This window comes from Toxorhynchites rutilus, chromosome 1 (genome assembly GCF_029784135.1).
Source record: "Toxorhynchites rutilus septentrionalis strain SRP chromosome 1, ASM2978413v1, whole genome shotgun sequence".
NCBI classification, from domain to species: domain Eukaryota; kingdom Metazoa; phylum Arthropoda; class Insecta; order Diptera; family Culicidae; genus Toxorhynchites; species Toxorhynchites rutilus.
This window is the reverse complement of record NC_073744.1, coordinates 97,057,959-97,069,811: the sequence shown is the minus strand read 5'-3', so window position 1 is coordinate 97,069,811 and position 11,853 is coordinate 97,057,959. Positions and strand designations below refer to the sequence as shown.

At 43.1% G+C, this 11,853-nt stretch overlaps 1 protein-coding gene across 1 annotated transcript; it reads right to left on the bottom strand.

The window, feature by feature from the left end:
* Window positions 1–4,926: 4,926 nt before the first annotated feature.
* LOC129761217 (uncharacterized) lies at window positions 4,927–6,338 on the bottom strand. Its single transcript, XM_055758932.1, has 2 exons — window positions 6,063–6,338; window positions 4,927–5,382 (listed from the first exon to the last, which is right to left on the bottom strand). The coding sequence occupies exons 1-2, from the start codon at window positions 6,336–6,338 to the stop codon at window positions 4,927–4,929; spliced, it is 732 nt and encodes a 243-aa protein (XP_055614907.1).
* Window positions 6,339–11,853: the final 5,515 nt, after the last annotated feature.

Here is an 11,853-nt window from a genome sequence, read left to right as displayed (position 1 = left end):
GGTGTCTGCAACCTGAAACTTTATTCTAGAAGCATTAAATCTAGAGCATGTGATTAATATGTGTTCCACCGTGAGTCTTACATTGCACGACTCACATAATGTTGGTTCCGATCCACACATGATGAATTAGTGTGTTAAATGTGTATGCCCGATACGTAAACGTGTCAGACATACTTGATTAGATCGGAGAATACTATCCTTCCAGGGATAGGTATTACCAAGCCCATTTTCTATGCATCTGGGAAATAGCTGTTAGCCCAACATTCGTTGTATATCTGAAGGAGTAGGTTTTTTGCATGAAGAGGTGATGCTTGATCATCGGATATTCGATTCCGTCTGGGCCAGCTGATTTGCTTTTGGATATTTTTATTGCCCATAACAACTCGTCCAAAGAGAACTTATCGTTGTATTTGTGGACCTGTTCCGAAGCAGGAGGAAAAACTTTTAGTTCCACCTCCGCCTTAATAGCCTTGAATTCGTTAGTGTAGTTGGAGGTGGCTGAAATAGTGGCAAAGTGGTCGGCTAGATGGTCGGCTATGATGCCTGGATCTTCGGAGAAGGTGCCATTAATTTCGAGGGAATAGCAGTTTGAAGCTTTCTTGCAACTAAGAGAGTTGACCTTGTTCCAAAGTTCAGATGTCGAAGTATTAGGGTTGATGCCATCAAGAAATTCCATCCAACTGTTTTGACGTAGGACTACGTCTAACCGGAAGATATAGGGGGTGAAATGGAAATCTAGGCACTGAACAAGTAGGAAAAAATGCAAGATTTGGAACGCTTATAACTCGAGCATTTCTCAATAGATCGCAAAGGTTTTTGCATCAATTGATAGGAAATATATCTACGCATCTATCATAACGAATAACATTTCATTTTTCTTGAGATAAATAATTGAATAATTGTGAAATATCAAGCATTGTCCAAATACACTATGTGCCCATTTTTGATTGGTCCATTTTGTGCTCCTCAAATCGTACCTACCAAAACGGGCAACCAGAGCAGCAGCGAAATAGAATGAAGCACGATTGGGAAGGAAAAAGAAAAAAATGAGGGAAACATTGGTCGCAGTCTCACACATGCGTAATTCTCGAGCCAGCCAGTCAGCTTAAAAATCCCCTCTCCGCTGCCGTAACGATCATTCTCATCCGAACCGTACACCACATCGTTTCGCATCACCTCACATCAACAAACCAACACAAGCAGCCATGGTTGGATATGGCAAAGGAGGAAAAGTGAAGGGAAAGGCAAAATCCCGCTCGAACCGTGGTGGTCTGCAATTTCCCGTAGGTGTATCCGCCAATTGCACCGGAAAAGGTAGCTAGGTCGAGCGCGTTAGTACCTGTGTACCAGTCCACCTAGCCGGCGTTATATAGTTTCGGCCGCCGGAGTGATCGAGTTGGCTGGCAAAGCTGCTCGCGACGATAAGAAAACCTGCATTCGGAACATAACACATTCGGTTCGGCGGACATCAAGACAACAGGCAGTTGCAGCGAATGGCGAGTGGCAAACGCAATCGCAAAACGGCATCAGGTAGCAGAAGAAAAAAGTTTGTTCTTTATACAAACTGCTTTGGTGGCAAATCCAGAACAAGGCGGCATCGAGGGCGTTCGAAATGGTTTTTTTCAAAACCACGAGTACTAAGTTTTCTAAATTGGAACCATTCCATAAAACAAGGCGCTTTTCAGGGCCATTAAACCTTCCAAAAAAGAGTTTAGGAAATAAAGTTCAATGCTTTCTAAAACATTATCCAAAATAATAATAAAACACAAATTGATGTTTTCATAATTTGTTTGCCAGGATTTGATGAGTATGTGAATTTGGCAGTTGTTCTGAGCTTATTGATAGTTGGGGACTTTCCTGATTAATCAATTTTCACCAATTCTTAAATTGTTTCCAGATTGAAAGTACAGTAATCTACAATTAGTTCGACATTTAGCTAATTGGACGGACATGTAATGTGACTTATTTAGTTGGACATTTTTGTAAACATAGAGATCCAAATTATGATCCCACATTGAAAGTCGACACTGTACCACTGTCATCGCAAATGTTCAATTACAGGTTAAAATTACCTCCAATCCGGCACTGAGTGGTGGTAATGCGACGTGCCATTGAATGTAATTTACTGTAAAATATGTCACAAGCTGGATGGGAAGAAATTTTCCAACTGTGAAAGCTGTGGCGAGTGACAACAAATCGCTAAACAGGAAGGTTTAGCCGAACAAGATGGGGATATCGAGTGATAACAAAACAATAAACTCTTTAGACTTTTTGTGATCCTGAAAAGGACCCTTTTTAGTCTGTATGTGAATCCAACGAGCGAACAAATCGTAATGAATGTATTTTTTTGCCATCGCTCCCTTTTAACGCTCATTCGTTCGTCTCGTTGGACCCGCCCCTTTGGCTGAGTCTGCCGATTTGTCTCTATCCTGTGAGTGTGTACCGCTAGAGTATAAAACACGCGGACCCCAAAAAAATATATTATTTTCTTTCAAACCGTAAACCCGTGTGGTTGTACGGCATCGGCATCGTGTACTCAACAAAGGAGGAAAAGAGAAGGGAAAGGCAAAATCTCGCTCGAACCGTGGTGGTCTGCAATTTCCCGTAGGTGTATCCGCCAATTGCACCGGAAAAGGTAGCTAGGTCGAGCGCGTTAGTACCTGTGTACCAGTCCACCTAGCCGGCGTTATATAGTTTCGGCCGCCGGAGTGATCGAGTTGGCTGGCAAAGCTGCTCGCGACGATAAGAAAACCTGCATTCGGAACATAACACATTCGGTTCGGCGGACATCAAGACAACAGGCAGTTGCAGCGAATGGCGAGTGGCAAACGCAATCGCAAAACGGCATCAGGTAGCAGAAGAAAAAAGTTTGTTCTTTATACAAACTGCTTTGGTGGCAAATCCAGAACAAGGCGGCATCGAGGGCGTTCGAAATGGTTTTTTTCAAAACCACGAGTACTAAGTTTTCTAAATTGGAACCATTCCATAAAACAAGGCGCTTTTCAGGGCCATTAAACCTTCCAAAAAAGAGTTTAGGAAATAAAGTTCAATGCTTTCTAAAACATTATCCAAAATAATAATAAAACACAAATTGATGTTTTCATAATTTGTTTGCCAGGATTTGATGAGTATGTGAATTTGGCAGTTGTTCTGAGCTTATTGATAGTTGGGGACTTTCCTGATTATTCAATTTTCACCAATTCTTAAATTGTTTCCAGATTGAAAGTACAGTAATCTACAATTAGTTCGACATTTAGCTAATTGGACGGACATGTAATGTGACTTATTTAGTTGGACATTTTTGTAAACATAGAGATCCAAATTATGATCCCACATTGAAAGTCGACACTGTACCACTGTCATCGCAAATGTTCAATTACAGGTTAAAATTACCTCCAATCCGGCACTGAGTGGTGGTAATGCGACGTGCCATTGAATGTAATCTACTGTAAAATATGTCACAAGCTGGATGGGAAGAAATTTTCCAACTGTGAAAGCTGTGGCGAGTGACAACAAATCGCTAAACAGGAAGGTTTAGCCGAACAAGATGGGATTATCGATTGATAACAAAAACACAACACCAAAGGTTCTTTTCAGAACCATTAACATATTCATAAAGAGTAAACAGTAAACTAATCCATTTTTCAGGTAGATAGGTAGGTATTCACGTAGGTGAAGAAAATAAAACAATATATTTAAAATATATATTTAACAAAAGCTGTCCCCTTTGCATAGTCCTACGTCACTCCGGTTATGTCCCCGACATTACCCACCCGTCTTTTTTCTTGGCTTCGGTTATTACCTTCCTGGCTAGAGCTCTAGCCGTTTGGAAGTTTGTTAGGGCAATCATTTTGCAAGCGCTTCCATCAGGAAGGCGTCGTAGGATACGGAGGGATTTTCTTCTCCTTTTGATGGCCTGTGCAACTGCATCGTTCCACCATGGGACAGCCTTTCGACCGGGTTTCCCACTGGTACGGTGGATATTTTGTTCAGCCGCTAAAATAATGGCGTGGGTAAATTCTTCCACAGAGCAGCTTTCATGTTCAGAACATAAGCTGTTGATTGTGGATTCGAAGCCTTCCCAGTCCGCCGACTGGTATATCCATTTCCTGCGCAAAGGAATGTTTGGGTTTCTTGACAGGGTTCGGATGTGGATGGGGAAATGATCACTACCTCTGAGGTCACTATCAACGGTCCAGCTCAACCTGGGGGCGAGGTCCCAGGAAGCAATCGTGATGTCAATGGCCGATGATGATCCGTGATGGATATCTATCCTGGTATGACGGTGATCGTTAAGTATGATGAGGTTTAGTTTTTGGACGATTCCCAAAATTGTTTTACCTCTTTTGTCACATTTGTTTCCTCCCCATGAAGAGTGGGAGGCGTTAAAGTCACCCATCAGGACGAATGGGTGCGGTAACTGTTTGATGGCATCCGTAAGTTGCGTTTCGATATAATTACTGTGCAATGGGGGAATATAAATGGAAGCAAGGGTTACCTGTAGAGGTCCCTTCAGTTGTATCGCACATATTTGTAATGATGATGCTATGGGGATGACGGTATGAGGAAGGTCACTCAGGACAGCGAGGCAGGCTCCAAAAAGCCCCGAGGATGGCCCTTCCTTAAAATACCATGAAAATTTGCCGCTAAATGCCCGCTCTAAGAGCGATACATTGATTTTTTTAGCTTCTTGAAAAGCCAGTGCTAGTGGGAGATGTTGTTCCTCAGCTAACATTAGCTTAATTTCGTTCATGGAAGTGGATAGCCCACGCAAGTTCCATTGAATAGCAAGTTTTCGGTTGGGTGTTTGGTTACAGGACGAAGGGTTGCTGTTACTAGCTAGAGGAGTGAATTTTAAAAATGAGAAAAAGGTAAGTGGGCTGAGGTAAGTAAATAGGGGTTCGAAGATGGGAGAAGGGTATGAGATTAGGAATGGGTAGATTTGCCGGATTTGTTCTTTAGTCTAGGATCATTTTTGGAAACGTTGGCAATTGGTTTGTTGCCAAGTGGGGTGGGTTTGTTTGAATGGTTGGATTGGTTGGATGTTTTAGTTTTGGATGCGGTGGTTGGTTGGAATGAAGTGGATGGTTGGAGGGAAGTGGATGGTTTGGATTCGTTGGATGGTTGGGTTGAGTTGTATTTTTGGTTCTTGGATTTCTTCTTATTGAATTCTTTTCCTCGAAAAATTTCCTCTTCTGATGATTTGAATTCATCTGAGGTTGACCTTTTGTTAGTATTCTTCCTCTTGTTGGAGGGGGTTGTTTCAATTTCCATTGAAATATCTGGGTCGGATTCTGAATCTGACGAGGAGGTGCTGAGTTCCGATTCCTGTGGATTACTGGACGGGGTTGGAACTGCTTTTACAGAAGAAATTGGCTTAGCCTGAGTGCAGTTGCATTTGCATTAAGAACAACCTGTATTTTGAATTTTGTCTAGTCTTTCTTGTAGCTTACTAGCAAAGGAAGGACCATTTTTGTTCTCAAAAATGGATTTAGCTTCCTTATATGACACACCTTGGTCAATTCGGACTCTGGTAATGTTATCCTCTGCGATCCACGCTGGGCACTTCCTACTGGTTGAGGCGTGATTTCCCTTGCAGTTCACACAAGAGGCAGGTGCATTGCAAATAAAATTTTTGATTTTGTCTTTATCATTAGTATTTGTGTTAAGTTCGGGGTGGGCTACACCACAGTTGCGACAAAGTTGGATTTTTTTAGCGCACTTTTTGGAAGTGTGGCCGAAAGCGAAGCATCCGAAGCATTGCATCGGGTTTGGATAAAAATTCCTGGTTGGAGCACGGAGGAATCCGAAGTTAATTGCTTCAGGGATAACTGTTCCGTTTATGGTAAGGATCATGGTAGAAGTAGGAACTCTTTCCTTCATGACTGGGTCAAATCTTAAAATTTTCTTAACACCGATCACATTTTGGTCGGCTAGTTCAGATAGGAGGACATCTTCGTTTAAAAACATTGCGTCACGACAGGACACAACACATTTGCGTTGGTTCAAGGTGGGATGGTATATAATTTCAATGGGTGTTTCGTCGATCAGTGACTTTGTACCCAGAAGCAATTGGACGAGTTTTTCATCTTGTAGATGTAGCGATTTTTATCGTCGCGTTGAGGTTTAGCATCTTTGAATTCCTTACCGATCACTCCTTGGATCGATTTGGAAACCGTAAAAGGATTCGATGGAAGAAGATTGCCTTCAGTGGTTCTCAAAAGTAAGATTTGTAAATTGCCACCGAAAGGGTCAGCCCATCTGGGCGAGGTACGAGTGGTGGGAACACCATTATAAATATTGGTTGGCCTTCCGGCGCCGGAGCTGCTGGAAGCCATGATCGGGGCCTGGCTATATCGAAATACAGCCAGGCGCGGAAAAATATTCACAAACCAAGGTAGACTATACGACGTGCGACAGGGGACGAAAACGGCGGAGGACAGTAACGGCGGGGGACAATGCCAACGCAGTTACAAAAACTAACACCGAAATCACTTGGCGGAAAAACACTTGCGGATAAATTCACTGGCTGAAAAACACTTGCTTAAAACCTATCACTGAATAAATGTCACTTGAGAAATAGCAATCTTGGGATAAGTTTTAGAAATTATTTAACCTATGCCCACTGGGCGTCCTGTTCTTTCTAACTCCTGATAATGAAAAGGTTTTTATCACTCACCGATCGCACCGAAGAACCACTCCGAATTCACCACCTAATGGTAGTGGGGTAGCGGGGAAGGGACCGGATACCGCCGACGGCAGGGCAATCGCCGCAGCGGTTCGAAGCGACGAAGCGAAGAAGACCTCCTTTCACACCTCCTGAGTTGCTGGTGGTTGAAGCAGAAATTGAATTTCACTGGCAGGAAAACGATGTTGATGAGACGGGTGCAAACAGCGGGACACGCAAGGGGCAGTGAAAACTGCCGGTCAAAGTGGCCAATCCGACCGAACCAACTTCCTGAATGGCCGTTGGGGGCTTCTCGGCTGCTTCCTCCTTTCCTGATGTCCGGACAACTGTTGCTGTAAGAAACGCTTTATTAGGACCGAAATTAGCTTTGAAAAAAGCTTTGCATTCGGTAGCAGGAGAAAACTTCTATTGCTATTGTTCTCTTTTAGAATGGCGCTAAAAACATAACCGTTGCGGTCGAGTGTCAGTAGCACCTTGATCGTTACGGCAGCGGAGCGGGGATTATTAAGCTGACTGGCTGGCTCGAGAAATACGCATGTGTGAGACTGCGATTTTCATTTCACCCCCTATATCTTCCGGTTAGACATAGTCCTACGTCAAAATCCTCAATTTCATTCTAAACCTGCCCCCTGGACGAGAACAACGGAGGTTCACGAAAGAGCCTGTCTGAATACCCTAGATGAGAACTTTCAAAAATGCATCCAGAAATTTGGAGGGAGGTGCTCCAATTCCGAGCATAAAATTCTGGTACGCAAGGCCCTGTGATGCGGACGCTACACCCCCACCGGATTCACTGGATCACCTCTGCAGCCCAAGGAAGAACAGGGTGTTGACTCAAAACTCGAAGAAAAATTCCCTGATTTTGCAGTAATTTTTCAGAAAAATTCCAGATGTAGACTAGTAATCAAATTCTTTACTAATACTTTAGCTATAGTTCCTAAGATATTTAGTTAGCTTAAACAATGAAATATAAGAACGTCTGTCGATATCTTCCAATGAAAAAACAGGAAGTGGGTTATATCTATGGTATAACCGCAAGGGTGACGTAGGACTATCGTTGATTTAGAGATCATTTGTTTGAAGTTGAATCTGAATTCATTCTGAATGAAAGAATATTTGGAGAACTTCGAAAACGAGAGTGTTACGTTGCAGGCACAAGGTTTTATGCATCCAATATTGGATACGTAAATATCCTACTGATGGGGAAGAATAATCTTCAGAAGCTATCCTGCTAATTGCGATTGATTGAAAAATCACAAAACCAAACGTATTTGGTCACAGTGTTACATGGATAGAAAACATTAAAACAAACTCTTTCACATAAATGTTATTTTAAATTCTCAGAGGAACTGGCAGATTATTTTCAGTAACGATTAGATATTGCCACATTTTCCTCGATACTGGAAGCCCACCAGTGGTTAATGCTAACTCGATAACCATCTGTTAATAGCACTAGATTGAAACATATTTGGTCACAGTGTTACATGGATAGAAAACATTCAAATAAACTCTTTCACATGAATGTATTTTTAAAGTTATTTAGGACCTATTAACGCTCAAAATCTCGGTCTCCGGCGTAACGCTTTCGTTTTCGAAACTTTGATTTTACACCCCGGTATAGAAATGAAAGACGTAGTCCTACATCAAAATTGTTTGTGATTTTTAAATAAGTTAAACGACGACAAAGAAGTGTCGTAAAAGATAAAAAATAGATTTATTAATACAGTTCAAAGTTGTTACGAAGGAGCCTTAAACACTAGTAGAGTGTGATTCATTTTCATTTTGATTCGGATCAATTTCACGAAATTGTTATGATTTTAACGGAACAATTTTTCTTGCAATCTTTCGGGGTTCTGTGCTTTTTCCAAAATTTTCTTATTTCTTTCAACTTTCCTTGTTCTAGATAAAGAGAATGAGAATTTTGATCTCGTTGAATTAACTAGCTCAACATTTCTATTGATTCTATCCTTCCAAAGTGAAGCATACCATCGTAAACTTGACGCATAGCTCAACCGTTTCCTCACAAATGTTTTCCTAAAACATTCGGTATAAATGGAAAAGCTCTTTCAACGTTGGAGTTTCCACACGAGAGACAGAAGATCATTTTGGTTAAAAACTTCCGTAAACCTATCATTTCCAAAAATGCTCCAGTCGTTTATTTTCCGGATCATAGTGAGCAAACTTGTTGCTATTCTTGCTGTTGCCATTCAAGGTAATCGACACCCTGAAGAAGAACCAGATGAGCGATGCAGAGAAACGGAACTCCGCGATAGCCCCTTGCAGTTGGGGCACCGCTACTGCGGACGTTATACCCGCACCGGTACTGGCGGATAGCTCCCGACGGAAAGTGCCTTCCGTTGTACGAGAAATCAGGACGCACAAGGGCGGAAACGCCCGTTCCACGACGAATTACGCGGGATTCCTACCGTCGTACAACTGCATCGTTGAGACCTTGCCTGCCGTCATCGCTGTCGCCGAAGAACCAACCACCACAGTCGGTTGCCCTAGAAAGGCCGAACTACTTTTTCCTTCCGTCGGGTAATGCGGGCGGCTTTCGGTAGAAACCATTCCTCCCGGCCGCTGCCTACCGTTGTCCCGTTCGGCATCACCTTCCACAACAGCCTACGCTAAGGCCCAAGCCGCTCATTTTTTTCCGCCGTCGAGTCGGGGGAACGGTCACTGGGAGGTATCCGTCCTTTCACCTCTCGTTCGGCAACTCAGAGCGCGGGTGCTTCGTCCATGCCCGTCAAAGCATGGTCCAATGCTGCTCATCTTCTCCTCCGTTGAGTTCCAAAGTCTCTCAGACCACCCAGGGTGCTCCATCGAGTCTGGTCTCTGCCAACAGTTTGATTTCACCGACCAACCACCACATCACCAACCGCCAGCGTGGTCCAGCAGACACCAGATCAACAAACCTGGCCCGGTAATGGAATGTCAATGGTCTGTATAACAACCTTGGAGAATTGAAGATCCCAGACCGGGAACTGTGTCCTTTAGTAATCGCTCTTCAAGAAATAAACAGAGTGTCTTCAACGAACGTCCAGAAGATCCTCGGCGGTAAATACCACTTATACACAAAGCTGGATTCCGTATTGCAACATTCCGTGGTTTTGGGCCACGAGGAGCATCCCCCATAAGCGCAAGCAAATCGACTGACTGGGATTTCTACAGGGCTTCCTTCCAAGACAACCCGACCACCATGCAGAAGCTCAATGATCTCATCATCGAGGTAGCAGAATCCGCCATCCCTAAAACGAAGCCCAACCCTGACAAAAGAGCGCTGCACTGGTGGTCATCAAAAACAAACCAAGAAACGGAGGAAGTTCCTGCGTGCGGCAAAACGTATCCGGCACGATGGCCCGGAGAAAAGGCAATGCACAGGTAATGAGCGCATCTCATAAGGCTAAGGCGACTAGTGAGACGGGCCAAACTAGACAGTTGGACCGGCTTCCTGGAATCCATCAACGAAAGCCAGTCCTCTGCGGACCTGTTTGAAGCACGACTTCACAGCCATAGTATTGTGATCCTCATCCCCAAAGTCTCAAAAATAAAGAATTAAAAAAAACATTTTTTTGGTATCATTAACCTTCTAATTAGAGTAATGCGGGGCAAAGGTGCGCATTGGCCATTTTGAAGCAAACGAGCAAAAAAATTCAACAACAGTGTTTGATACATTATTACACCAGCAGCTCACAAATATAGAAAAGAGACATTTCATGAAAGTGGCAAAAAGTTATGAGGTGAAAAGAATTTTGCGATGTTTTGATCTAATTTTTTCAGTTTTGGAGATGACGATTTTCTTACCTAAAATAACTGGAAAGTTCGAAACTACACTGTCAAGGAAACCTTCATTCTATAGTAGATGATAGTGCGTATTCGTTTTTGTGAAAAAGTTCAAGAGCTTTTTTTAAAAATTCGATTAGTTCAAAAATTGGTTGTGGTGCAAAGGTGCGCAGTGGCTGTGGGGTAAAACTCGCACTAGCGTTTTGCTCTGAAAAAAAATTAATAAAATGTATTCAACAAATTTTTTTACGAGCCCCACAGGAAAATAGCTGATTTGAAGAAATGCTGAAATGGTCCGACAGAGGCTTCGGGAGGGAGTCTCGAAGTGTCGGATTGCGGCAGACCTCGGTATTTCTGAATCAACTCTGAATTTGTTTTTTTTTGTGACTGGTTTGTATATATATATGATTGTAGTAAAAGTAAAAGTTGTCCCACAAAAAAAATATTGTAATTACTAACCCTAACCCACTATGCTCCGATGACGAAGTAACGCTTGGGCGAGGTATAAATCCCGCCAAGCTGTAACTGTCACTGTCACGGTTGACAGTGACCGGAAACAGGAAGGATGGACGTAATAGAAGGGAGAGGAGGAAAAGGACGGAAAGGGAGAGAGGAAAGGAGTAGTTTAAAAGGAAAGCGGAAAGGATTGGCTCGGCCATTGATGCCAGAGATCGAGAGTAATAAAGTTAGAAAAGTTTGAAACAAAGAGTTACGAGAAGTGCGAATAGTGGTGTGAAAGGAAAAATAGTACGTTTGGTGTTGTGGAGAGAAGATAGCCAAGTACTTGTGCAACGCTCCGGTACACACTCCGTCGCTCTCAGGTGTGTCCCCGGAAAACCATCTCTGGCCACACTTGCACTGATCCTACCGCCAACGGTTCAGGCAGTGTGCAACTACACCATCGCAGAGGCCCGTGAGGCAATTTATATCCCACCATTTGGGGATAGTTTCATCCGTACGAGACCCCTTTACCCGACGGAGAAACCACCGGACGAAGACAAACCCGAAGAAGGACATTATCCAGAACACACCTGGCTCCGCCAAACCCAACGATTGAAGGTACGCTACTCCTCCTCTCCTTCCCAACGACCAGCGACATACGAGCACCAGGAGCCTTACTAACCCCGTAAGAAATTTAAAAAAAACACACTTTTACGTTAAAGTCAATTCTATTTTTCTTATATAAACCAGTCCCTTCTACTTTGGTGATCTTTAAAAGTTCCCTCTACTAACGCGCGTCTGAAGTGTGAGTCCTCCCGAGATCGGAAGCCGACCCTGAGAGGAAGAACAGGTGAGCGAGCTGGGTAAAGTAGCGAGCAAAAGGTTACTTTCAATTGGCGATCCGCGATAAAAAAAATATATTCCAATCTTCGATTAGAATA

What these genes read in the sequence shown, in the direction of transcription:
- LOC129761217 (XM_055758932.1), bottom strand. Translation starts at nt 6,338, where the DNA reads ATGGCTTCCAGCAGCTCCGGCGCCGGAAGGCCAACCAATATTTATAAT. An exon ending in ACTCGTCCAATTGCTTCTGG is followed by an intron (nt 5,383 to 6,062) that starts GTACAAAGTCAC and finishes AACTGCACTCAG; the next exon opens with GCTAAGCCAATTTCTTCTGT.